This window comes from Chroicocephalus ridibundus, chromosome 10 (genome assembly GCF_963924245.1).
Source record: "Chroicocephalus ridibundus chromosome 10, bChrRid1.1, whole genome shotgun sequence".
NCBI lineage: Eukaryota > Metazoa > Chordata > Aves > Charadriiformes > Laridae > Chroicocephalus > Chroicocephalus ridibundus.
The window spans coordinates 24,146,255-24,174,015 of record NC_086293.1 but is presented as its reverse complement, the minus strand read 5'-3'; the positions used below and the strand labels follow the sequence as shown (position 1 = coordinate 24,174,015).

The 27,761-nt window shown below is 39.8% G+C and overlaps 2 protein-coding genes across 6 annotated transcripts in view; one reads left to right on the top strand and one right to left on the bottom strand.

The window, feature by feature from the left end:
- Positions 1–27,761, top strand: part of CACNA2D3 (calcium voltage-gated channel auxiliary subunit alpha2delta 3) — a 551,583-nt gene that overhangs the window by 473,251 nt on the left and 50,571 nt on the right. The window lies entirely within an intron of this gene.
- On the bottom strand, positions 82–4,702 carry LRTM1 (leucine rich repeats and transmembrane domains 1). Its single transcript, XM_063347763.1, has 3 exons — positions 4,576–4,702; positions 3,482–4,078; positions 82–515 (listed from the first exon to the last, which is right to left on the bottom strand). Exons 1-3 carry the CDS (start codon positions 4,700–4,702, stop codon positions 82–84), a joined length of 1,158 nt encoding a protein of 385 aa, XP_063203833.1.

Genomic DNA, 27,761 nt, shown 5'->3' with positions numbered 1-27,761 from the left:
TTCTATATCAGTCCTGTTTAGATTCCAGGCTTTTTAGCTGAAGTGGGGGCTTTATTTTCAAGAAACCAAAGACAAAGTAACTCAAGCCAAGGAACTATCAAATGGCTCTTTTTCCTCAGGAGTCCCATGCTGTTTGGCCGGGGCCAAATGTTCTCTGTGGTATTTAGCAGTAATTGCAGCGTAGGCACAACCGTAAACGGCAGCTGCCAGCATCATCAGACACACAATTCCACAGATAACTCCAGTTATTACGACAGTGGCGATCGCGTGACGCAAACTAACAGGCCTTGGCTTTGGTTTGGGTTCGCAGTTGGAGCGGCTGTATTCCCCGTGTTCGTTGTGGTGAGCGTACTTCGGAGAACTTCTGTGCTCAAAGCTGTGGTGGTGAGCGCTGGCCAGGTGGACGTGAGCTGTCCTGAGGGGGCAGGCTCCGAATAGCTCGTAGGGGACTTTGAGGAGGTCCTTTCCCTTCCGAATCCCTGGCGTTGAGCAGATAATGCCATCGCTTATTCCTCCTGAAAAAAACACCACAGATTTATCGTCTTAAATTCTGGTGGCTTCTGAATTATCTTAACGTAAAATCAACAGAAACCTGAAGTAAATTTACCGTCAGCTTTGACTTTATACTTCTAAAGATTTACAACTATATCTTTAAGATCTTTTTCCAGTTAGATCAGTGGTGAGATTATTACAATTTATCACTCAAACAAGGGAGTATTTGCCAGAAGGAATTCGTCAGGAATTAAGTAATCTATGTTTTTATGGATGTAAAAGTAAAGAACAACAGTGGTATAAAAGTAAGAAATAAGTCATAGATGAAAACGAAGAGGTATTGTTATCAGCCAAGTCATTCCATTCAAATTCATACCATTACTTCTTTTTATAAAGAGAAATGGAAACAATATACTTAGTAAAGATTTCCCACTTGATTCAAATATTCCATGAAATAGCCATGGTTCTGACGCCATATGCTAACTGTAACGAAGCAAAGAGGAAGTTCAGGAAGTTCTACGTCTGCGTGGGCAATTTTTTGAAGCGAGGCTTATGGTGAGAAAATATACTGAGGTCTAAAGGAGTTAAGATTAATCAATCTATTACCCTGCTCAAATGGTAAATTTTGTGATTGCTTAGAGCCAGCTTCTGTTCTCTCCCAAAGGACTTTTTGAGTATAATGGGAAGGGAAGTAGGAAGCCTCAGTCCTGGCCAATGAGGCGTCGTTTCTGGGCATACAGAGGAACACACACCCAGCGAAGGCTTCAGGTTTCTAATTAGTGCATACACCACGGCTTTAGGCCTGTAGTGTGTCAAGGAGTCAACAAGGCCCAAACCAACGTTTACGTGTTTTAAAAAATTAACTAATCAAATCAGCTGGATTTTCTTCCTCTTCTCTATCCAAAATAACCCACCTTTCAGCTAAAGCCAGGCATAGAAACTTTCATCCTGAAAAGACTTTGAGAAAGTAGTGAATACAGATGGACCCAAACTGACATCTGGAGATGACTCCCCAAATATTGATGATATTCCAAGAGAGATACAAGCGTAGCAACTTGTCTCTTGGTCTTTAATAGCCAAACCCAAAGCATGGTTCCAGACACACCTCCAGTGTGTTAGTTTGAATGTGAATATAGATAAAACTCCAGCTCCTGCAGCTGTGATTCTTTTATGGTTTTAAGTAACTCAGATAGGTGTACTTGGAATAGAAGGCTGGAGTCCCACCTGGACCGAAGCATTCTCTGTAATTATTTGTGAGTAGGCATCACGTGACAGTTGCCTGAGCTGGATTCAGCTAAAAATACTGAGATCTTTTAAAGTTGTATTGGACACAACGGTCAATACTTTTAAATGCAGACAATGTTCCGTCTCCAGCGATGTTTTGTTAGGACTTGCAAGAAATATCAGTAGGGCCACAGTACTGTTTTATCATACGTATATAACATAAGTGATGGGAAAGATTAATGTGCAATGTAACTAATTTTTCTTCACGCGATTCACACAAGAAATTTTATGGAAATATAAATGTAGACGAGAACATAGTATTTGGGCTTCCTTTAAAGCTTGCTGCTAAAATGAATTTGTAATTTCTAGTCACTTAGTTTAGGTAATCTGTGCAATGTTGGGAAAGATGGAAGGGCATCACTGAATTTCTAAACAATGTTGGTTTTTCAAATAAGCTATAATACTTATGCTGCTGGCAGAGTAATTAAGATAATCTGATATGTTTATCTTGGATCATTACGTTCTTCTGCACAGAGAAGTCAGAACCCCTGCTGGAATTTCTTGTTAGGGAATGGTTCCAGCTTAATACAACTAAAGCTCTGGGATAATGTAATATTTTACCAGTCCAAAATATTAAGATTTTAACCCTGAGAGGAGTTTAGGCTTTTCTCTTTTCTAAAAGGTTGCTTCTGGCCGTGACTTTTCCTCACTCAGAGACTGTTCTGGGATTAACTGTGTCCCTGCGTGGCCAGTACCGTTTCCCAGCTGGCCTGTAGAGTCCTGGTGCCTGGAAACGGCAATGCGTTCACTCACGGGCAGCGTGGACCGTCTTCACGTAGGCTGGCTGGCAGCATGTTCCACGTCACTTCCATACACAGCTGGGTAATCAGCAGCTGGATCACACGCGCGCACCAAAGCCTGAGTTAGAGAAAAGCAAATTGCCCTGCTGTTCTGAATTCCCAGAGTCTGAACGTGCCTCCTGGGAGAAAAAAAATTAATTTCTTCTCATACTTACTTCCTTTAGAATTAAATCATATTCTTTTTTCTACAGCATAACTCCTGAATGTGTTTAACGGCGGGTGTGACCAAAAGATGAGGCTACTTTTATTTATAAAATTCACTTTCCCCCACGTGATGGCATTACGCCTTTCCGTCAGGAAATTGTCAATGGATTTCCTACCTCTTCTGGTTAACAACAAATTAGAAAGCAATACCAGGCAAGAGTAAGCTTGTCCAAGGTGTAACATACATTTTTAAGTAAAGTATTCTTTTAAAAAATTTTAAGAGCTATTAAATGCTAATTTGTAGAGGAATTAGAATCCTGAGTTCTCTAAAGTGAAATTGGTATTGGTATCTGTTTTGATGTTTACCCCCACGCATCAGGTAAAACGCTTTTATAGAGTAAGTTGGTAGAATTAAAGTGTATGTGCACCAGTATGCTTGTTATATAGAGATGTGGATACATGCGCATGCACGCACTACGCATACGTATTCCCAGAATTCCATACATACTACGTGATTGTGTGCCTGCGTGCTTTCTCTCTTTTGCTCCGTGCCAATATAAAGTTCCTCTGTGATTCTAGTTGGCCGCCTGTATTTATGAAAGCACCTGTATTCTGACCTGTGAATGAGAAGGTGTTTTACTGTTCCTGTTGGAGGGGCTGGTCTAAGGCGTGGCGTAAATAGCTGCGCCATGGCGGTGCAGATCAGTTGGTGCTGGTTAGGTGTTCCGTGTGCATTGTACGTACCGAGAAGAATTCCTTACCTCTGTATAAAAAGCTCTCCAGCCACAGTTTCAGGCCAAAGACGTTGCAATTACATTGCCAGGGATTATCTTTGAAAAGAACCACTTTCAGGTTTGGAAGTGACTCCAGCAGAACTCTTTCCATTTTCTGCAGTTTGTTACGCTTCACAGACAGCAACGTTATATTCCCTGTGCTGTTCCCAAAAGTCTCAGGCAAGCGTATAATGCTGTTGGATGACAGGTCCAGCTCTTTTAGGTGTGGGAGGAAACTGAAAGTCTTGTTTTCTATATAATGAATCAAATTTCTGGTTAGATTTAGGACCTGTAGATACCGTAATTTTTGGAAAGCACCTGGTGCCAAACTTGAGAGAGAGTTATTAGACAAATCTAAGATTTTGAGCAGCGGTGTTCCAGTGAACGAATTTTGGTTGATTCTCCAAATACGGTTATTCTGCAGCTGTAGTATCTGAATTTCAGGAGGTAAATGGGCAGGAATTTCAGTAAATCCTCTGTTCTTGCAGTCTGCAGTCTTTGAAGCTGTGTAGCATAGGCATTTGTTGGGACATCCGTGAGCTGTGTGTATTAATAAGGCGACGCTCAAAACCACGTGCCAGTTGCCTGTATCACAAGTAAAAGGAGATTTAACATTAGTTGAAGATGTTTGTCTTTTGGTTATATACAGGTCATTAACAAGGGCCAAGGATATACGGCTCCGTAATAAACATTAATGTAGATAGTATGAAGAGAGTTAATTTATTTTACAATACATGAGTAAATTACAGGTAGTATTGAAGTACTTCTATAACACAGATGAAGTTAGTGCTTCCATGGGCTTGAAATGAAGTACGTACGATTGCTTTCTCTTAAGTACAAACGGTTTTCAGGAGGATTTGCCGTCAGCAGAGCAGTGATGTTTGAAGGGAATGCAGCAGTTTCTAAAATTATGAAATTGGAATGTTCCTGTGGTAGTAACAACTTTGAACCATCTTAGGTCAGAAGAATTGCAAGTAGAAATTTTATTTTTCTGTATTTTTACTAATTGTACTACCTAAAAAGAATTAAGTTAGTGTGCCGTCAAGCTTCGAAGACACTGCTATAAAAACAGTTAATGTTACTTTTTCGGCATTCCAGATTCTCTTTGTCCTTTGAAATAGCTATGTTTATTCTTATTGCTTTAATTCCCTTATCCGAATGCCGGCTGTACTTCCCATCGATACAAGTTTCTACACAATCAGCAAACATTTTTCAAGAAGCTGTTAAAAAGATAAATGAAGTGACAGGACTACTTAGTAATATTTAGTATTTATAATTATCATCTGCTCCCTGATGTTCAGGTCAGTTTTAACTGAAAAAATAATAGTTTTTGCCTCTCGTATCTTGCTAATGACCTTGCTTTGAAAACAAGGTGCCACTTAAAGCCATGTTTGTATACACAGCACAAAATATTAAAAAAAAAAATAATCAGATGATGTTGAATAATCAGATTTTCTTTGACAAAAGAGAGTCAGAATGATAAATCCTTTTGTAGTATTGTTTTTGAGATACCTCAAATCATTTTTACTATTTACTGTTTCAAAATGAAAAACATTTTAGTTTGTTACTGCTTGGAACCTTTGGAAATTAGACGTACTTCTTATCAACATTAATCAAATGATTAATCAAATGAGATCAAACATTAATTAGAAACAGGGAACACCATATTAAAGGAATAACAGTGCATGACTGTAACATCGAATATCACAGATGTATAAATGACAGTTTTATTTTGAGACTAGTTTGTCACAAACCACTCATTAATTTTCACTCAGAAATGAAATTGTATTTCTATTAAAATGATACATAATCTTTTGCAATGACTCAGTTCCGCACTGAGCATTCACTTGAAAGAAGTGAGCTTTCTGGCGAGCAAGGTAAGCAATACCGTCAGTTCGTTACATTGGTCTGCAACAGTCGGCTTCAGAAACAGACGCGGCTTCCCATGTAGAGTTAAAACAAACTACTCGGCAAGAGATGCGTAGAGAACAGAAAAATTTCATTATTAATTTGAATGCTTCAGTATCTCACCTTTCATTCTGCTTTGCTCGTTCTTCACCGTGCCGAAGATTCAGTCCAGTTTTCGGAAGTAGAACAGTAACAAATACTTTGCTCTGATTCCCACTTCAAATCTGCGATGTGTCCGTCCAGTTTCCTTTCTGCGTTTTTTTTGGGTTTTTTAGATGGTATCTGTGGCTTGTATAGAAATGCAACTATTTCTAGTGAGTTATTCCATCAGCCTTTGATTTTTTTCTTTATCACAGTCTTCCTCGCCTCCCCCACCCCCGTCCATTTACGACTCTGAGAGAGTTACTCTGCCTCTTAATCAGTCAGCAGGCCATGCAAAGAGTATCTGTCAACTCCAGCTGGACAGCTGTAACACACAAATAATGACCTGATAGCCTTGCCTTTTCCATTTATTTAATCTGCCTCAAATGCAAGGCACAAAAATAAAGCTGCTTTTTTAAATCCGGCATAGTTTCTGAATTGTGGTAGATTATTAGCTGTCCTCTGTCAATTTTTTGCAAGATCAGCTGACTCTAAACATGGATTCTGATTATCCTGGGCTGAGACTGGGGGCAGTGGAGTGTATAATATCACCACGAATAGGCCCGTGGGTTGATGACATGGTTTTGACAGTGCATTTGTTTGCTCTTCTAAGCTTATTCATCTGACATCCATTAGTTGTGCTGACAGGCTTTTCTTGCGCGGGAACACAGGACTGGGGTCTCCGTATGTAAAAATGGCATACATGCTGATACGATCACCAAGAATAATGAAGAGATTTGTTTATTTTCAAAGATGTTGGAAAGAAATGGCAGTCGATATTAAAATTGTACTTCATGTGTTTGTATGGTGCCCTGACTTATCCCTCTGTTACTTCTTTGGTATAACTCATTCGTACCGTACCTCTGCAACAATAAAAGGATTAATGACTTGTGACTATGAAGGAACTCAAAGGTGTTTAAAGGAATGAGAGATCTGGTGTATCATAGATTCTTTCGTGGCCACACGATCGCTCCGTCTGTTAGCTGTCCTGTGGAGAAGGAAGTTGTGCAATCAAAAGCTTTCAGACCTATTCCGATATGTAACACAGCTGTCTTGGGTTCAAATTTGGCCTTTAGGTGCTTTTGAAAAGAAAGCTCGCTTTCTAGGGCAAAATTTATATGCTATAGGCAATGCTACGGTAGTAATCATAGAAAAGTGAGATCATCAGGTCCAAACTGCTGTTGAAAGCAGGGTCTTCCATGAGGTTATCCAGGGTCCTGTCAAGCTGAGGCTCGGATATTTCCAGCAAGGGAGATTCCATCACTTCTCTGTGCAACCTACTGCAAGGTTCACTGTTGTCAGCCTTAGTAATTTTGTCTTACACCCAGACAGAGCTTTCCTTGAAGCAGCTGGTGTCCATCACCTCTTGTCCTGTCACCGTGCATCCTTGTGAAGAAAGTAACCCCATCTTCTCCATAGCTGCCTTTTGGGTACTGGAGGTCTGTGTTTAGATCCCTGCCACCCTCACCCACAGGAGAGAGCTGTAATTTTTTTTATTGTATGCTTTGCTGAATTGTTTCTGACACCAATCAGGGTCCCCGAAGGAACAGTGACTCCTGCTGTGTAATGAAGAACGCAGAATAACCGATGTTCTGTAAAGTAAATGTGACTGTTCATATCAAGGGTACTCGGATTATTGCTACCAATGGCAGACCATACTGTCCTTGACACTCTTGGTGAATGACACATCATCTGATAGAGGATGAAAGTCTGCGATTTAGTGTAGAGGAATGCTGTAGATACAGATTACCTGTACCATAGTCATACTAAATAACTCCAACTTTACAAAGGGAGAGGGAGATAAGCTTAAAGATCAGCTGCAATGTACTTTAAACGAAGGTCAGGTTAAAGTGAAATGCTTCTCGAACCTTTAGAATCATAGAATTGCCTTGGTTGGAAGGGACCTTTCAGACCTTCGAGTCCAACCATCAACCTAACTCTGACAAAAACCATCACCAAACCACATCTCTAAGCATTACGTCTACCTGGCTTTTAAATACCTCCAGGGATGGTGCCTCAACCACTTCCCTGGGCAGCCTGTTCCAACGCTTAATAACCCTTTCAGTGTAAAAATTTTCCCTAATATCCAGTCCAAACCTCCCCGGTTCAACTTGAGGCCGTTTCCTCTTCTCCTATCGCCTTTGTTGCACAATACATTTATTTGCTATTTCCTTTCCCAACCCAGGTATGTGCACAGATATACAAACATATAAACAGACCTATCTTAAATAGTACCAGTGAATCATTTTAATGAAGACAGAACTAAATGTAAAAAAGGCTATTATAAAATATCATCGTCCTTAGAAGCGGTAGCCTCGCTAGCTGCAGATACTCTGCCTTGCCCTTTCGAAGAACAAATTTATCTCAGGTACTTGTTGCTTGAGATGACATCCCTCTGTCCTTGCAGTAACTCACCCCCTACATCACTGATAGCCCTTTTCATGGCTTTTGATTGGTTTGCAGGAGGTACTAGCTATTATTTTACTGTTTTCTGCTATGATAAGACTGTTAAATTCCCTTTGGTATCTAAAATTTTATTTTGGCTCATGAACTCAAAAGGTTTCTTTTTTCAGTTGTTTTGCCTTCTTAACTAACGTTTGCTGACCAGGTGGGTCACAAGCTCCCACAGCAGTTTGCGTCTTCTAACAGAGGGCTTAAAGAATGTCTGTTAACGGCCTTTCTTACTTTAGGTAAGTCTTTGCTGCTGTAATTGTATTATTTTTAGCATGTGCCATATTAAAGAGATGTTGTAGGACAAGGTCACTGAAAGTTAAGCACTGTGGGAGGTTCAGTTCCAACAATAATGCAGAGGTTGTTTTATGTACTCTGAATTGTGGTAGAAGAAGCTATTACTTCTTTTTAAATCTTCATGCCGAGTTCAGATTTGGAAACCTATGATTAAATCTGTCGATTTGCTTTTCGTGTAGACGTGGCTATTTTTTCCTTATATTGAGAACTCTGAATGCACATATTTTGTAAACAGAAGTTTCCCCAACCTATAATCCATGTCCTATTCCCATTTATTAGTAATAATACTTTGGTTATGACAGAGAAGTCTGATGTGGTGAAAATTATAGTTGTGACACAGGTAGAGATTTGCCAGAAACGGAATAACCATGAAATCTGCTCTGCTTCTGGCCTTCTGAACAACCAGCGAGATTCTTTGCAGTTGTCTGATGTGGTGCAGCAACTGTGTTATTGTGACTGCTTAAATTAACTTATGCGCTGTTGTAACAAGATATGTTTCCCATTGCAAATGGCAAGACAGCCCAACGGACTAATATCCCGTCCCTCTTGCCTGGTGGGGGCAGTTCAGGGTTTGCTTTGCCAGCGTACGCTTTGTTGCAGCAGTTGTTGCCGTCTGCTTTATGCGTGAGAATCATCTCTTACAGAAGATCACTATGTTAGTTAAACTCTAGCAGCAAGGAAACGATATAAATATTTCAAATATTTAAAAGCTACAGCATTTGGATTCCACTGCACTGGATGTCGAGATCAGGCAGACATGATTATATAAAAAAGTGTTCCTAAGACCACAGCAGACAATTTGTGTACGTTCTCTTTATTAGATTTTATTTTCCTTATGCTTTTGAGTTGGGGAGGTATTAAAACTGCGACACTTACATGGAAATGGTGTGAGCTTTCTCCTTACTAACGTGTCTCCGGATTGGAAAAACAGTTAAACTCTTGCTGAAGACCCTAAATTCAACTCCAGTGCGGACTCCTCTTCGTTTTGGGTCAGGACACAAAATAATTCATGTTTGTTAGCGAAGCACCCCATTCCTTTGTTGTTAAAAGTCTTTAAACTGACACCTAAAAAAATACAGTACTGTATCATGGAAGAAGATGTTATCGTTTCCCAGCTATGAGTCACAATGCAGCGCAAACGAAGGCGACAGGGCACAGGAACCCTTGCATCCCTCATGCTTTTCTTGCTACAAAGGTAGTCCTTGCACCCTGAGGGCTCAGGAGCCTCTCAGCTTTTGCCTGGCAGGGTACTAGGTTTTCAAAAGTTGAACAAAAATTAGAGGAAGGCCCTGGATCCTACTTCTGCGTACCTTTCACAGGAGAAGTATGAGCCAGTGGATCAAACCAAATTTGGCTTGAGGAAGATTTATACCTTAAGAAGCTGGCCGTGTTTTACAGAAGAGGTGGGTGTGCGGTTTTCTTCAGACATCTTATAGGTTAGGTTGGATAAGGGGAGAGTAATACCAGCTAGGGTTTAATAACATCAAATACTGGTTATCAGACAGAATAAGCAGGCACCATCACGTCTAAAAAGTTGTTCATGCCTGTCCTTGGCAGTTGTGGTGAGTTGTTTGGTGGTGTCCTTTAAGGTGAGAAACAATATTTTGTAACTCTAGAAATGAGGAAGCAGGCAGGGAGCTGTGATTTTGTATTTTGGATGACGGACTTTGAAGGGAAGAGCCCAGTTTTCTTCTTTTCAGTGGCTTGTTTTGCCTTACTTAGATACATCTGGTACTTGTTTGTACAGTGCATAATTAATCTATGAAACGCATTGTTGGAAGTTATCCTTGGGCCAAAAGATTAGTAGGATTCATATATAATCTGGAGCCATAGTTACCTCAAGGGGCAAAAAAATCATTAAGAAGGATATAAACTTTCACTCTTAAGGGCTTTAATCAGCCACTAATGACACGAATTATGGAGAAAAACCTTTCCCTTTGGGCAGGGTTTTTTTCCGTAATTATTATTTATGGGAATTTTTACGCCTTCCTCTGACACCTCTAGAAGAGGCCAGTGTGTGAGATGTAATAGTGGACTAGATGAGCTGGAACACGCTGCATTCCAGGTGGAAATTTACAGCGGGGGAAGGGGTGGATGGGGGGACCGGCAGCCTGCTAGTGGCAGCAAGCTGCAGACTGGGGAGGGGGGCGCTGCGGTGGCCCGCGGTGTCACTGGGGCTGCCTGCCTGAGCGCCTTCTCAGTTTAGTCAGAACTCTGTTCCCCCCCAGACTACTCTTCTGGTCTGGACTGGAACATTCTTTTAACATTCATATCCTTTGCTGGTAATCTATAGACAACTGTTTGGATCGGTTCTTTGCAGTTTTTTTCAGGTTTTTTTCTGCACTAAAGTGACACAAGACTTTCAGTCCATTAGGGAGATCAGTCAGCCATTTGTTGCGACGTTATAACTCTAATGCAATGTCGTTAGGAGTCGGTTCAGCTTGTACTCCTTTTCCCATAACTAGATGAGCAGAAATGTATGAAGGTGAGAAGAGGTTTCTGGGAAACTGCTCAAGGCGCAGCCTTACAGTGTGCTTTGGTAGGTAGAAAATCTATTAGAAGGGGTGGAAGACCTTCAGAATGAGGAGAAACATCGGGAGTAGAGATGCTGGGCTTCTTTACCTTAATTGCAAATTAGATGAAGTTGCAGCAAGGGGCAGATTGTGTGTCAGCAGAATATTTGTTCCATCACAAATAGCCGGAGAAGGGTGCAGATTCAATTTTTGATCATTTCCTGGCTAATGACAACCACCTCTTGGATGCTGAGCATCCACAGATGAAATGTATCTCCAGTGTAGTCAGAGTAATTAATTAATTCATTTTGCCGTTATTGTAAATAGAAAAATATATTGCTTGACATAAAGCTGACAGAAATGAGAGGAATAAAAACAGGAGCTAGAAAAATACATGCAAAAATGAGGCCAGGTGTACATTTTGTTTTAACTCGACATTTTAGGTGCTTTTTGTCCGCTCGTAAAGGTGTTAAAATTGAGATCACTCACTATTGTTCTAGGCAGCTTATTCATTCTACACTGAAGATAAAGTTCTTTTCTAAGCTTTTACTTAGTGTTTTTATTTTCATATTTTTATATTTAATAGAAATTTCTATTCATGGTAGTAGTTCACCCTGGACACAAATGTAAGAGCAAAACATAAATTGCCTGTGCGTTCTGAAAGGCTGATTTAGTGTGCCAGTTCTTCTCGGAGTTGGAAGGATGTTGCTCTTTCTTAAACTGCTGCTCACCAATTGTGCTGCTCGTACTTCATTACTTCCTTTTGTGCTTTTAAGGCAAATCGTAGTAGTTAAGTAAAAGTCAGTGTTAGATGTTGGGAACTCCTGTATTTACAGGCACAAAAGGACTCTCTCTTTGCCCTGGTATCTACACAGCAGTCACTTGAACACAAGAACTTGCAGAAGCAGGGATATGACATTTGCTGCAGTAAAAAGTCAAATAATTAAGTTTATGTAATACTTGCAACACTTGAAATAGCCATGGGAATTTTTTTCATTAATTTAAGCAAGGTACTAAATAGCCTGACATCAAAATTATGCAGCTGATAAATGTTAAATACGTAATTTTCATGGATTTAAACGTCAGCATATACTTAGGTATTCTACTGGATCAGGACCAATGTCCTCATGGCTTTGGATTCAAGCTTCAATGGAGTATTTTGTTTTGTTGGAACTTTTCTGAGGGAAAAGCTTGAAGCCTGTAACTCCTGAAGCAGCCTTACTTGGCTTGCAGTAGGTACAGTGCCGTGTACCATCCACCAGGTACACGACAACACGCGTGATCCCAGACTGGGACCCTCTTCAGTGCTGGTCTGTGGCAGCTGTGTCACGGCAGGCCTCGGAACGCGACAGGTGAAGAGAAGCGGGAATGTCGGTGGCCGTTGCTTACGGGGCCGTTTCACAAGCAGAGCCAGGGTAAACTTTTCCGTGTGACTCCAGCGACCGAGAATGCGCCAGATTCGCTACACTGGCTGCTGCTGTTCTTCATTTCAATAGCAGGTGAGTTGTGCAAGGCAGGACACGGTTTGCTGCTTTTCTTGTTTCTTTGTTCTCTCCGGATTTCCGTGTCATCCCTACTGCTTTCCCTGTACAGCAGCAGGCACCAAAAGCCCTCTGAGATCACGTGGCATGCTGTTATCCTTTTTCTTTCCTTTTTTCCCCCTCTCCTATTTTTAACCTGTAAGCAGGTTTTAAACACCAAGTGCGTTTTTAAAATACCTTTTTCTCCACAAAATTTTTTAAAAGAAGTGACAGAGTAAACCAGATATATAGATAAACAACTCATTGCTCAAGTTTAGCTAGTTGTGCTGTTTTCAGACATGATAAATCTTTGGGAAACTTAGCTATTATAAAGGATAATGATGTTTCTGTTCAGAATTTGTAAAATAGGCCACCGATAGATCTTTTGTCTTTAAAAGAAAAAGAAAATAACTCTTTCAGACGGCTTTTTATTAATGAGAATTACAATACTGAAAAATCTGGTATAGATTAGCAGAGAACAGTAACAGTGTATACAAATGGAACTGGTTGGATAATTAAATTCCTTTAATAGGTACTGAAATTTAAACCTCTTGATCCCTCTGACGTAAGCATAACTATTAAAAGTCATGGAACTCGATTCTAAAAGTGTAATGTGGGAGAGAAGCATTGGGATGATGATTAAGGTTTTCAGATACCCTGGGAGGAAATATATGCAGGAGTAAAACAATAGACATTTAAGTGAAGCTAATAAAAAAAAAAAAAAAGAACAAACCTAAATCCTATAGCTATAAAATATTAACAAAAGCTTTAGTAAAACCCTGTTTATATAGTTGTGTGGTTTATACCAGCAGTAATGAAGCCACTTGGCTGGGATAATCTAATGGCAAGTAAAGGACACTGAAGACTGAAATCTTTAAGGAATATCATGTTTTCACTATTCTTACATTCTTCTGTACCTGTTCATTATTATCTTGTCTGTTTTGACTATATGTTCCTCTGTATGTCTGGTTTGGTTTTCTATTTTCATACTGAGAATCACAAAAGGCCCTCGTTCTATGATTTCTTTTCTCATTAATAGACTACGTTTTTTCAATTGTGTTTACAATATACAAAGTATCCGGAGTGTATAACATTTGCCTTTTCTTGACTAAGTGAAAAGGAAAATTATTTCCTGAGGTGTAATACAACTGTTAGGAGGATCATACCAAACGGCTGACATGCTGTCTGCTAGGTAAGAAGCAAAGTGCTCTAGTAAGACTGGCGTAAGTGATGAAGTCCTGCCAGTCATCATACTGAGCCATCCTAGTTTTCGTGTGTACTAACCAAAGCTAGCTGCAAGCTTTAAACTGTGGCTTCTATTTTACTGTCCCCGAAGATGCTGAAGGATGAACTTTCCAGGTCAAGCACATGCATTAGTTGAGGGAATAACAAATTTATAACAGCAGTTGGAATGCCTGTGGGCAAAGTATAAAGAAAAAATACCGTATAAAAGTAGATTACTACTCCTAAAGTTTATGCAACATTTAATGTTGACCTCATCTTTTTGTCTTCAATGTTTATATCTGACTTCTGCTTCATCACCACTGAGTGATGCTAAAGTATACAGGCAATATGTATTATCATTGTTTACAATCCCTTTTTATCAAAGGCACTTCTATTTTAATACTATTTAATTTAGGGTATGATCTCAAAAGTTCCCAGCCTAGCTGAGCTTCCTCTGTCCATGTAGCTACATGACCTCTTGGTCAAAAAGGGTGTATTTTGATCTGCTTTGTTTGCTTTCACTCCCTTCTGCAGTGTGTTGTTTTGGACCATAATGGCAAGGCTAACCTTGGTTACTCATGTTTTGGCTGAGACTTTTTATCCTTTTCCTTTTTCAAAACAACGGTACGTTGCTCAGTGTCCATTTTCTCTCCATCTCTGTGTCTCAGCAGGGTTAGAACAGATGAGTTCAAAGAACAGTACCACTGGCTTCTCCTTTTCATAGAGTCATAGAATCTTCATGGTTGGAAAGGACCTTTGAGATCATCGAGTCCAACCATACACGCACACAAAAAACAACCAACAATCTCTGCCACTTCTTAAAGTACTCATTGATAGAAGTAGGCTAACTTCTTTTAGAAGCTGAAGTTACGCATCATATGCCTAGTTTAGTGAAACTCATCATTTCCATACCTCTGTTTTTCATTGTCAGTAAGATTTTAAATAGGTTTTTGTTAGTTACTGCTACAAGTTTCCTTTCTATAAACCCTTTAGAAAGAAGAAAGCGCAGAGCGCTGTCTCTGCAATTTGTAGCTCGTGATGATTTGAAGACGTCATGTTCCAAACACGGGCACTTAAGCGAACATTTTTATTTCATGCAACTGAAAGGAGCTGTAATACAGGCTTTTCCATGGAAACGAAATACTTAGTCTACTCTAGTATAGACCATCAGCCGATCGTATTTTTACATATTGTTGCTTTCTTAACTTTGGAGTTAAGAGATACCTATTTTAGAACGACAGTTCTGCAGACTTCCGTAAATTGAAAATGTGAAAACAGTAGACACCAGTCTATGTGAAGGAGTTGCAAAATGCTTGATTCTCTGTAATACTTCATCTGAACGCAACTTGGCTGAAATCTGTCAGCCGAGAACGACATGTCGGTTACATCGTAGTACAGTGCAGATCTGCACTACAGAAGTCAAAAAACTGTTTGTCTCCAATCCTCTTCGTTGTAATGTCACAGTACTTTTAGCAAAAGTGTTTCAAGGCATGTCTTGAAGCTTTAAGTATTCTGAATTAAGACTTTGGGCCTGGTTCTTCTAAAATCTTAGGGAAATCTTTCATTGAACTCAGTGGAGATAAGATGAAGTGTAATTTGTACCCTTTCATCAACATGCTATTTGAACTGTGAGTGTGAGTATGATACGACCTTTCTGTTTTTCTGAATAAGAATAGGATGAAATGGTAAACAAAACTGACCACTCAAAGATACAAAACTTTTTGGGCCTTTTTGGACAGATGATGGCAGCCGTCAGGCCTAGGTTTCTAGAGTTCTTGTGAGGTTAAACATGGGAAAAACCCCTCGCTTCTGAAAGAGAGTAGTAGTTTGATTTTTATTGCTATTTATATAGTATCTTTAAGATGGATAATTAGGGTAAATTAGGATGAAAAAATAATTATGGTGGACAAAAATAAGTCTTTTAATCAATACTCCACTTGTCCACTGAAGGTAAGAGACAACAAGAGAGAACACTCAAATAGGCAACGTCAGCCTTTAGAAGAAGGAAACCATTTATGAGTGGACTTCCTTTATTTCTACCAGTGTGGTGAGCAATGGTGTAAAATCTGTAAATTGGAACTTCTAATAATCTTCTGAAAAAACCTATTTGTTGTGTTTTCTCTTTTTTCGGACTTTTAGGATTCAGATGTTCAAGCTGTTCTCTGCAACCACAAGTAAGAAACCACCCTCTTTTATTTGTGATCACCTTCTATTAGAGTTAGTATACACCCTCCATGTGATTTGAGAAAGTACACTATTTAGGAGACAAAGAAAGATTGCTACAGGCTATTTGTGCTGTTCATGAGGATATGCTTTGAAAAGATTCTTATTTTCTGACCTTTTATAAAGCAGTAGGTCCAGTGGTTTTGAAAGACTGACCCTTGCTTCTGGATAAAAGGTTTCCTATTCCATCTAGCAGTTTGAAAGATCAAATCCTGCCATATTTTTCTCGCCCCAAATTGCTTCATGCAAGTTGGTATGCCTGTTTCCGCATTGCGCCCTAGTCCATAACATTTGATTGTAAGAATACTTAGCTGTTAGTGCTTTCGTTCATAAAGTTCAAATCACTTTTCATGGAATGTGAAGTATCCTTCCACAAACAGGGAAATGGAGCGCAGAAGAGTTCAGGTGATTTGGTCACAGTTGCACAACAGGTAAAGAGCAGAGGGAGGAACAGACCCTAAGCCTTCAAACTCCACTTCAGTGCTTTGGCCACTGGACCCCCTCTCTTTGTAGGCAGATGCTCTCTGACGGAAGTTTCACAGAAATCCAGATGCCATGGGATAACGTCCTTATATTTGAAGACTGTAGAACGAGACCAATATTGTCATTTAATAAAAGACAGTGTTTTATAGATGTAAGAGCAGTTAACACGTTTTAAGAAATGGCAGTGCTGATGTTTCCTGTTTTTCAGAGATTAAGATGGGCTGGACGATGGAGGGTTTCCCATGGTGAAAGTACTGCTGTAAATGTTTCTTCTGGTAATGTAATTAGGAAATATTGGCTCCAGTTAATGTAACTTAAACAAAACATGTTGTCCTCGGCAAACTTGTTAAACAGGCATAGCCTTGTCTAAAAAGAAAACAGGGGCATATAGTGTTTCCGTGGAAACTCGGTTAAAATGCTGTTTGTGGATATGATCATAATCAGCACCACAATCTAATCTGATTGAATTAAAATGAAAGTCTGAGTTATGAAGTCAGCGCGGTATAGAAGTATCTTTACACATGCAGCAGTCCTAGTCTTCCATCCTTAATAGATGCTTTCTGACTGCACGTACAAGCAGGGAATAAAGCAGGGAAATGTGTGTGGGACCCTTCTCTTTTTCCTTCTATGGTCAGTTGTACCCTTTTAAGTACAAAAATCAAGATCAGAATTTAAAATACATATGTTTAAATATATTTTATTGAAGTGGGTTGTAGCTTACTGCATCTCTAATGGACGTGTTTGATTTCCTTTTTTTAATGAAAGTGAGAAGGGCTTTTCCCTGAGGGTAGGACGTGTCAGCTCTGTACTCTGAAAGAATGGAGAAGATAAACTTTGCTTCCCTTATAGACATGCTGAGAAAATTTATTAATTCCGAAAAAGATTCTGGCATCCTTTTTTGTAAAATAGCCGTAAAATGCAAAGTTGATTGAATCGACCCTATTAGAAAATTAAATATGTTTTATAAAATGTGTTATAGCAACACTTCCAAGAGAATCTTTGTAATTTAGAAATGTCTGCATTTTGGAAAGTGGTATTTCAAAGTTATTTTGGTGCCTAGGAATACAGTAGGTACTTCAGAATAACAACCTAATGTTTGCTAATTGCAGTGTGAAATAAGTGCTTCTGGCAACGCCATCAGTATCAGCCTTCCTTCGGTATATACCTTAACAGCGATAAAAATCTGGCCTTTGGAAGGCTAACTTTCTTTGTAAGTCAATAATAGGTTTGCCTTTATACGACAACATAATTTCTGAAAATTCTTGCCAAAAATCCTCTTATGAGTGGGGACTTGAGGACTTTTTGCATCCTCCAGAGCTCCATTCTGGAAGGTGCTGAGTGCTCTTATCACATGCGGGGCGTCCCCTAGGGCTCTCAGACCTCGGTGAGCACTAGCAGTGCTCAGCACCTTTCAGGCAGAAGCCCCGGCTGAATCTGCACCTGTCTTGCAACTTAGCAGAAACAGAAGCTACTTGGTATGATAAATCCTTGGTTTAATGGAATATCAAAGACAGCTACCTTTCAGCAAACCTTCCTGATTTATTTCAAAGCTATTCTATTAAAGAGGATTACAGCTGTTATCCATGATATTGATTTTCCTCAAAAATCATTAATTTATACTTCTAAAATATGCATTACTGCTGTATTGACAGCTAAATCCTACTAATCCTTAGGATATAAATTGTAATATACTACTTGTTGAAGCATCTGGATAATGGTTTATGTGATGTAAGCATATTACATTTGTACTTCTCTTGTGGAAGTCGTGTCAGCGCTTACGCTATTTCCAGAAGTTAATAACTCACCCAGAGAAGTTCACTTATGGTCATAATTTGGCACATGGATGATGATGATGATATTTTATTGAGAAATTTTAAAAATCTGTCAGTCCCTTTTAATTTTATCAGTCTCAACATTTTTAAATAGCATCCTTTCTTTGTTGTTTTCTTGGAGTATCCGTTCAAAACATTTATTAATTATGTATTTGGCCATGAATTAGTCCATAGTAAAGTAGAATCATAGAATCTTCATGGTTGGAAAGGACCTTTGAGACCATCGAGTCCAACCATACACACACAAAAACCCCTACAATCTCTGCCACTAGAGCATGCCCTAAAGTGCCAAATCTACACGTTTCTTAAACACCTCTAGGGATGGTGACTCTACCCCCTCCCTGGGCAGGCTGTGCCAGTGCCTGACCACTCTTTCAGTAAAGTAATTCCTCCTAATCTCTAATCTAAACCTCCCCTGCCGCAGCTTCAGCCCATTTCCTCTGGTCCTGTCATTATTCCCCTGGGAGAAGAGGCCAACCCCCACCTCTCTACACCCTCCTTTTGGGGAGCTGTAGAGGGCAATGAGGTCTCCCCTCAGCCTCCTCTTCTCCAAGCTAAACATGCCCAGCTCCCTCAGCCTCTCCTCACATGCCCTGGTCTCCAGACCCCTCTCCAGCCTGGTCGCTCTCCTCTGGACACGCTCCAGCACCTCAATGTCCCTCTTGTACAGAGGGGCCCAGAACTGAACACAGCACTCGAGGTGGGGCCTCACCAGTGCCCAGTACAGAGGCACCATCACTTCCCTGCTCCTGCTGGCCACGCTATTCCTGATAGAAGCCAGAACGCTGTTGGCCCTCTTGGCCACCTGGGCACACTGCTGGCTCATGTCAAGCTGGCCGTCCACCGGCACCCCCAGGTCCTTTTCTGCCGGGCAGCTTTCCAGCCCCTCTGCCCCAAGCCTGTAGCGATGCCTGGGGTTGTTGTGACCGAAATGCAGGACCCGGCACTTGGCCTTATTAAACCTCACACAGTTGGCCTTGGCCCATGGATCCAGCCTGTCCCGGTCCCTCTGTAGAGCCTTCCTAGTCAATAGATTCCCTCCTTCTAGTCAATAGATTGTTCTTTGTATTTTGTGGCATTAAGGAGATGTTTATATGTAATCTACTGAATACATCTTGAAAGATGGTATTTTCATTTCTTTTATACATACAAAGTAGGAGAATATGAAAAAACAGGAAATTTATATTTCAATACACTGGAAAATCTTTCGGCGTTATTAATCTAAGATTACTTTCCATTCCTGAGATGGTTTAAATCTCTAGTTCAGGATATTCCAAGCACGCTGGTTTCCAGCTCAAATACTAGCTCCTATTTTTCTTGAGTTTTTTTCTATAGAGATTCAATAAAAATGCATTTTTGATCCAAGAATGAAAAAAACAGGCAAACAAAGCCACTTTTGCAGATAATACTGTTCATGGAATAGTGTAATGTCTGTATCTTTTGCTATTACTGTCCTTTAAAATTGCTCAGTAAAAGACACAAACATAATACAGGTGGGTTGCACATCCACCAGCGCTGTTTTCTTTGTATTTGCAACTACAGAATACTGTGTTGCTGCTCAAGTCTATTTCAAACACGTGAGAATGTGCCTACTGAGTTTTTTGGGAACATGCTTTTTTTGGTAGCTGTCTAAAACTATAGATTACCACCCTGTGGTTAAACAGCAGAAATGTGGTTAAATAAAGTTTAGGAAAATAAAACTTTTTTAGGAAAAAAGTTAGGAAAATAAAACCATGAAAACGATTCTGGAACGGTACGGTAAATATTCAACTTACAAAATATCCAATAGGTATGGTGTTGAAAGGCTGGAGAGTTGTATTCACGGTGAGGCATTTCTGATTTATTATTTGACTTTAAATAACATCATTCATATTTTTAGTAACTCAAAGTAATTTGTTAATCACAGTATAGCACAAGCAGTTTGTAGAGAATGGCGCTATTATTATTAACTCTGTCAATAAGAGATCTAAGACTTACTTCCAAATTATGCGGTTTGATAAAATGTTGGTGTTTTCTCACTCAGTGTCTGAAGACTGGTTTGACTACTGGGGTTTCCTGTGCTCGCAGACCTTGTATGCACGCAAGTACCCACAATGATCACTGGACAGAGCAGGCAGTTGGTAGTCGGGGTGTTCTGGAGATGAGAAGTGTTGAACTCCGTACATCTCTCCCCTCTGTGCTAAGATTGGTAGCAGTGGCATCTCCAAGTCGTGGCTCCTGGGTCAGTGGTAGGAGAGAAGGTATTGAACTGACGTGGGAAAGACTGGACAGAGACCTCATGAGTTGGTTTTGCAGTGGATGCCTTAGCTTTTCTCTTTAATGTCTCATCCAAGCATCCTCTGCCTGGCAGTACAACAACTTGTAGCTGTTCTGCTGTGGTAGGATTTCAGTTTGGGAGGGATAAACCTCTTTGGAAATGACAGCAATAGAACTGTTGCCCATTTCTGAAATCAGCCTTTCTCACAATGCTGAGGTATGTAGTTACAGACTTTCCTTGTCCACGTGATTAGGTAGTGGCCAGGATCAAGTCTGAAAAAACCAAAATGCTATCAAGGTTTGAACGTGGTGTATTTTAGTTACAAGTGGAAGCAGAAGCCTGACATGTCCTAAGAGAATCTGTTCGCAGTCTCCAAGAGTTCAGATAAGTATCCTACTTTCTAGATGTTTGTCTGAACTTTGAGCCTCTTAGGGTTCACTAGCTGCAAACTCGAAACCACAGCCTTTTGGCTGAGATGTGAAAGGCATACTGGCCAAGCTACTCTGAACTAGGACCTCAGCTGTGAGAAGTAAAGCTTTTTTTGAGAACTTGACAAGTCATGGTTCCTCCCTTAAGATTTATATATGTGCTTACAAATATATATATATTGCTCTTATTTTTCATTTCAGCCATGGGATATACTTGAATATTGCCAAAAAATGAGCAAGAAAACCCTATAAAATTAAAAAATGGTTAGGGACTTATGAAAATACCATCACTGCTTCATTATTTTAGTGTTATTGTGATCAGATTTCAGTCTTCCCACGCTTCCTGTACTATCAGAATTCAGAAATATTTGTCAGGCCAGTGGCCATGTATAGGGATGTTGCAAGAAAGCTGAAGGCTCATAGGAACTCCTTATAAAAATTCTGCCGCCAGTACAGTTTTCTTTATGACGGCACTTGCCTTCTCTTTGCATGCTACCGAAGCGTTCCCGAGGCTAAGAAAAATACTACCCTACCCACTTTTTTTTTTTCTTTCTGTCTTTCTTGGTAATGCAACGAACCAGGCGTTAGTAGGTGTCAGGTATTTTCCAAAAGTCGCAGGGAGGATGCTCCAGACACCAGACAGGGCTTAACCGTGCCCCACCTCACCCCCTTCACATCGTGCAGTCGAAGGCACTGGTTTACGCTGTCAGTGCAGTGTGCTCCTTGTGTTTCTCAGAGCAAGGTATATATTGTTCCAGCAGAGTGCGGTTAGTGTAATTTTGCAGGCCAAGTGGTTACCTACCTCCAGGCTTATGGGAGGGGTTTTTTCTTGGTATTTTGTTGGTTGCTTTTATGGGGTTGGTTTGTTTGTTTGTTTTTTAAATTACAAATGGATTCACAATTAGCTCCCTTGAGCTGTGCTCCTGGTACACAACGTTTGTCACGGGGTAAGTGAGTAGATTTCTGTGGGAGCCCTTTGTTAGAGCGTTGGCAGCACATCGGCGACTATCTTGTAAAGTTTGGAATACAGCGTAACTGCCTGAATGATAATTTACAGATAACCTGTTTCCCTCCAAGCTTCTCCGTGAAGCCTCCGGAAAAGGCAATGGACTTTCAGTCAACAGTATCTATATTTTTTTATGTTTTCACTCAATTTATATCCTTTTTGTGTTTCCTCCTGCTCCTGCTGCTACTTCATTAGTCCTCCAGAAGGAAGCTACGTCGGGGAGTCAGAGGGAGTCTGGTTTATGATGATGTTCACAGACTGCCCTCCGCAGTTCAGTTTGTCAGGGCTTGGCTGCAAACCAAGCCCTTCAGCTTTCCCTGGTGGTTTGAGTTTGGATGAACTTCGGCCTCCCAGCAATCATCATCCTGCTCCCCTTTCAGCTTGGCCTCACATCAGCTTCCCAGTATCTCCTCCCCTTCTGCCTGAGCTTGGCCTCCAGGAAATACCAGTTGCCATTGCCTCCCCTCTGTCTTGGGAGTTTCCATCCAGACGACTGCTTCCACCACTAATTCTAAAAATCTTCTGGAAGAAAATAACAGGTTTAAGGTCCATGAGTAGAGAGGCAGATCTTCAACTTTCCATTGTTGTCTTTAAGAAGAATTTACTCATTAATATGTTGCATCCTGATAGCTCTGATGAAGGAAGTATTCTTTGTGTTGCTAATTCCTTACGACAGATTACAACATGTGAAAACCGTTTCCATAACAAACTGATCACTATATAGGACTTACAAATGTATGTGTATGTGCAGTCATTCCACTTATTTGATGAAAAAAAGATAGCATTAAGATACCAGTAATAATACAGGATTTTTTCCTGAATATTGCTTAGAATCCAAAAATATGTGATAATTTGCACTTCGAGATTTTTCGTATTTTACAGTATATCTAGGTTAATAAAAGACTTTGTTTTGGAAAAATCAGTCTGTAAATGTTAATGAGGCACTGTAGCTCGAATTTAGATGGAAAACATAGGTGCACGTTTGTATGGATTTCAAATGGATTTAGTATTAAAATAATCTAAAAGTACCTAAATATTCAGTAGAAACATTGTGAAGTTAGACAAGAAGGTTTCATGTTGGAGAAGCTACAAGAAAAGTTGTAAATGACATCAGAAATCTCCACTGAGTTAAATAATGAAATATTAAAAAAAACCAAACCAACAAAACAACCCATTGCAGAGGACAGTTTGTGAGTAACGTATCTCGTCCAAATGCATAACTGATGTTTTATTTTTGCTGGGGTAGGAACTATGCTTTAGTATAAGAAAAACAGAAAAAAGTGCACAATTACTCAGTAGTTTGGCCCAGCTTTTTGTCAATTTTAAACTCATCATGGGCTACTTGGAACAGTTCGTTATGAAGGTGGCTGGTATCACCACCAAGCACTGAGGCTGCCCAACGCTTTCAATTATAAGCTCATGATTTCACTATATTAGAAAATAGCCAGACCTAAACTGTTAGGCTGATTTTTTTTGCGTTGAGTGTCTGAATCAGGTTCAGACGTTCTGGATAATAAAATTAATGTTTTTTCACGTTAAAAGAAGATTCTGGGGATCTACTGTTTGAAGGGAGGAGCTGAAGAAAAGAGGCTGGAGTGAGAAGAGGAAGGTATAGGTAGAATGGAAAAGCCCACCGAGATCAAGAAGGAAACTGAATGAAGTGTGAAGTTTGGAAGGGTGAGACTGCATTTTACTGTGCAAGTAAACTGAAACTGGGATTAGAAGTAGTCTGGGAAGTGCACGTTGGATGAGTGCTCATTCATATTTTTTTGTATATCCTGCACGTGCTGAAAGAATGGCTTTCACTGGGAGTGTGGCTGTGTTGGATGATGCTGGAGCATAACTGTACTGCTGTAGGAGTGCCTGTTGGGATACCTCTAGCTTATTAGCTAAGACCTCTTGGATTTGAGGGGAAAAAATCTGTACATTTTCTTTTTAATTACAGTACATAACACATACGTTTTATAAGTATTTTTAAGGGCACCATCTTTGGTGGTGGGAGTTTTCCATTAATCTATAATAGAGGTACTTTTTGGCAGTTACGGTGTCTCCATGTTATGTGTTGGGGTGTAATATTCAGTGTCTCATTTTTGGCTAAGCTAAAAACTGAAGACAGAGCGATTTTGAAGTGAAACAGATCTAGAGTGTAAACAACAGAATTGCAGTCAACCTTTTTTAAGTAGCTAAAGGTGTTCCGGAATATTTCACATCAGTTATTAGATATTTTAAAAGATAGTAATAGGTAATATGAGTAGGCAGAAAGAAGAGAATCATGAGTCTAAGCTTAATACACGAAGGCGATATAGAGTAAAAAAAAAACTGCTACAAATCTGTCTCCAAGATTTCTTCTTTTGAAGCTAAGCTAAACCTCATTTAAGATAATTCCATCAGAAATAGGAGGCCCAGACTGTCCTCAAAACGTTGAGTGCCTTTTATGTATGAGAAAGAATCTTAGCGTATACCATATTCCGTGGGAGAAGGGAATGGAGACCGTAAGATATTTTTCTAACCTTGCTGATATAGTGCTTTTATATAGTATAACATTCTATAGATGTTTCACAGAATGGAAATCCTTTTAGCTTTTACTGCTTCTCCCTTAATTATGTATTTGGAATCCCTCTGCCAGGTTTATAGGCAGATTTAGCTCCTCTCTTGCCTGAAATAAATCAGTCTAATCTATTTTTCTTTCTTATTTTAAGTAGGAGATGATTCTTTTTACTTAGAGCCTAAGAGCTCTTGTAATTCTGTGCACAGAAGTAATTTGTTGAGGTTTTCCTTATCTTTCTGTCCATTTGCTTAACCGAGGAGATCTTGAAATGCGGACAAGCAATCCTGATCTGTTCTGAGTCGTTGTTTGCTTTCCTTCATGTTTGCCTTGACACTAAGCAGCCCCCAGGTATGTAGCAGTTGAACACTTCCCGATGCTTCTGTCCTCAGAGCATCCCACAAAAAGAGTGAAATATTACCCTCAGCCATGAAATGAATGCATAAGGAAATTACTTATTTAACAAAAATTATCACTGAGCCAAGAATTTAACTTTCTAATTCTCAACCATCTGTTATTTCATAGGGGATGCGCTACAGAATAGCAGCCACTTCATTAAACAAAGGAAAGAAATCTCAGGGAGTTAACTGTTTTCCATAGGCAGCGTTAAAGATATTCATTGGAATCGCCTATGTAAAATCATTAATATGATTGAAACAAAAAATTGGATTTGCAATATTCATTTGAAATGACACGTTTTGTGTTACATGGAGAAAGAGTTTTAATACCCCTCCGTCAGCTCACATTAGCGGCTCTCGTGAATACCTCTAGCTCCAGCCCACGCTCCCCAGGGACGTTACAAGGAAAGGCAGCAAGGCAAAACCTTTTCTTCTCATCTTTACTCATTTCTTCCTGGATGATACAATTTGTATCCCTTGGCCATTTTGATTGAACAAGGCCTACAAATGTTGAAGCATACTTTTTTTTATATATACATATTCCATGTAAAGATCAATTATTGTTTTTGTTGCTCATGTTTTGGTTTTTTTAATTAAAAATGTGGGTGTTATCTGGATGCCTTGCTGAACAGTATTTAGAAAAAAATCAGTGCGATTACGCTACTTTTTTTTCTCTAACCTCTGTGGTAACTGTTACACCCAGGGGGCTTAACGAGGAATTGGTGACATGGGAGATAGAATTCTGAAGTTTTTCTTTTTCCCTCTTTTCCACATGTAGCCAGTTTGTAAAACAGATTTAAATATAAAGCAGCTTGGCGCACAGCTGTTTCATTCTGAAGTTCTGAAATGCTGAAAGACGAGGGATGGCTCAGTCGAATGTATTGGCTCTAAAACCTTTTGCAGTGTGTTTGAATGGTTCTCAAAGCGCTAAAGGACCTGACCAAAAAATGTCCTGTACTGGTTACAGTGTTCTTGAGAAGCTCAGGGGGAAAAAAGCCTGCAAAAATGCTTTAGTATCACCTCAGAGGTTGAAAAGAAAATGATTTTCCCATACACTAACATTGTTAATAATTTTGAATATAGAGGCATTCAAATGCAATTAGCTGAATTGTAGGAAGCATTCATAATTGTCATTCATTACGTATTACATAGGATATAGAATATTTAGAAGGTACTCTTTCAGATTACAGAGAAGTTTCTATATGGAATTGTGCAAGGAACAAAATGTAAAGGAACTAAACCAGTGAGGTTAAAATCTCACATTAAGGTATCCCTCTTTGAAGAAAATGCTTATTGCTGCCTGCACCGTACTGCATTTGTAGGAGCGGCGTGTTCTTCTCCTGTCCTGCAACGTGGGTACAAACCACAGAGTCGTTTAGGTTGGAAAAGACCCTTAAGATCATCGAGTCCAACTGTAGATCACAGAATCACAGAACGATAGGGGTTGGCAGGGACCCCAGGAGATCGTCTCCTCCAACCCCTGCCGGAGCAGGGTCACCCGGAGCAGGTTGCACAGGAACGCGTCCAGTTTTTGAATCGAGTCCAACGGTTTTGAATCGAGTCCAACCATCCCGTAGCACTTCATTATTTTATAACAAGTAAAAGAATTACAAAAGTCTAACTGAGGAAGTACTTCACAAGGGAAACAGGTGATCTGTGGTGTGTTAGAGGTAAAAGGCTGCCGTTATTACATTGTGTTACCTTGACCGGAGTAGACCAAGGATAAGATGCATTTGTGTTGTACCTCAGAGATTAGTGATACAGCTCTTGTAAAAGTTAGGTAGAGAAACAAACCGACTCTTTTGTGAAAGAGGAAGACAGTAACTAACTTGATAATGCCCGGGCCTTCAGTTTCTACACAAACTGTTGCTGAAATTATGGGAATCTGCTCAAGTGGGAGCAAGCCCAGTATTTCTCACTATCTTTTATTTCCCCTCACAGTCTGTCCAAGAAGGCATCAAAATTCATGGAGTAATTCTGTGAAAACAAAACTGCAGCTGCCTGCCTCCTCTCATCTTCATAAAGAGAAATGCTCCACGTTTCATAGACACGAGTCCCAGTATTTCAGTTGTCTTTGTATTACAGCATTCCGTTGTGCCGTTCATTACAACATGCACGTGGAATCTTTTACGGATGAGCTTTGTTGTAATTATCTTGTTACTGTTTCAGATTCTCTCTCATGTGGTAAGTAATTTATACCAGACACTAGACAACCTTCGGTACATATTCACTTTCTTTTTATTTAAGGAAGATCGTAGGCTATGTATTTCGCACTTCTTTAGAAAACATTTACACTTAAATCTTAGAATCATAAGATAATTTATATTGCGAAGGATCTCCTGAGGATCTCTCACAACTTCATTATGGGACAACAGTGGGTTTAATTGTTCCTTAATTTTTATTATACTTTCATTAATAGTTTAGAAGAACAAAAATGACGTTTAATCAAAAGTTGCTTTGACAGCAGTTTTAAACAGGCCAGCCATGGCAGATCAAATAAGCTCTAAATTATGGAGAATTATCACTGACATGTAGTGGAATGTTTTTTATTCTAGTGTCGTTGTTACTCATCTGTACGGGTAGTTTGCAGTTTGGATTTACTACAGGTCTTGGGTAGATGCTGTGTGTGTTGGATATATAAGCACAAATGGATGAACTTCCATAAACATAGTGAATAGATCTTGTCTTCATCCTTTAAAGCTTAATAAATGTTTCATACAGGTTTAAACCTTACACTGACGTTTGATAACAAGTCTGTTCTTTTACATCGTCAGGATAATGAATTTGATAATTTCCTCAGTTTTGACAACTGCTTCGCTGCTCTGGTTGGTCGTGTCCCTAGTTAGAGTGCGAGTTCCAAAGGGTTGGCCTTATCAGGACCTAAAGTGAACAATATCTAACCACAGTCCACTCCTCTATGTCTGTTAAGAGCAGCCGTATTTCTAAGGGATAGAGCAAGGCTTTGGGGAGCACAGATCTGCGCTTCATTCTAAACCCCGCTATTGTGACTCTCTCTGTTAGATCTTTGTGTGAACTCTGGTA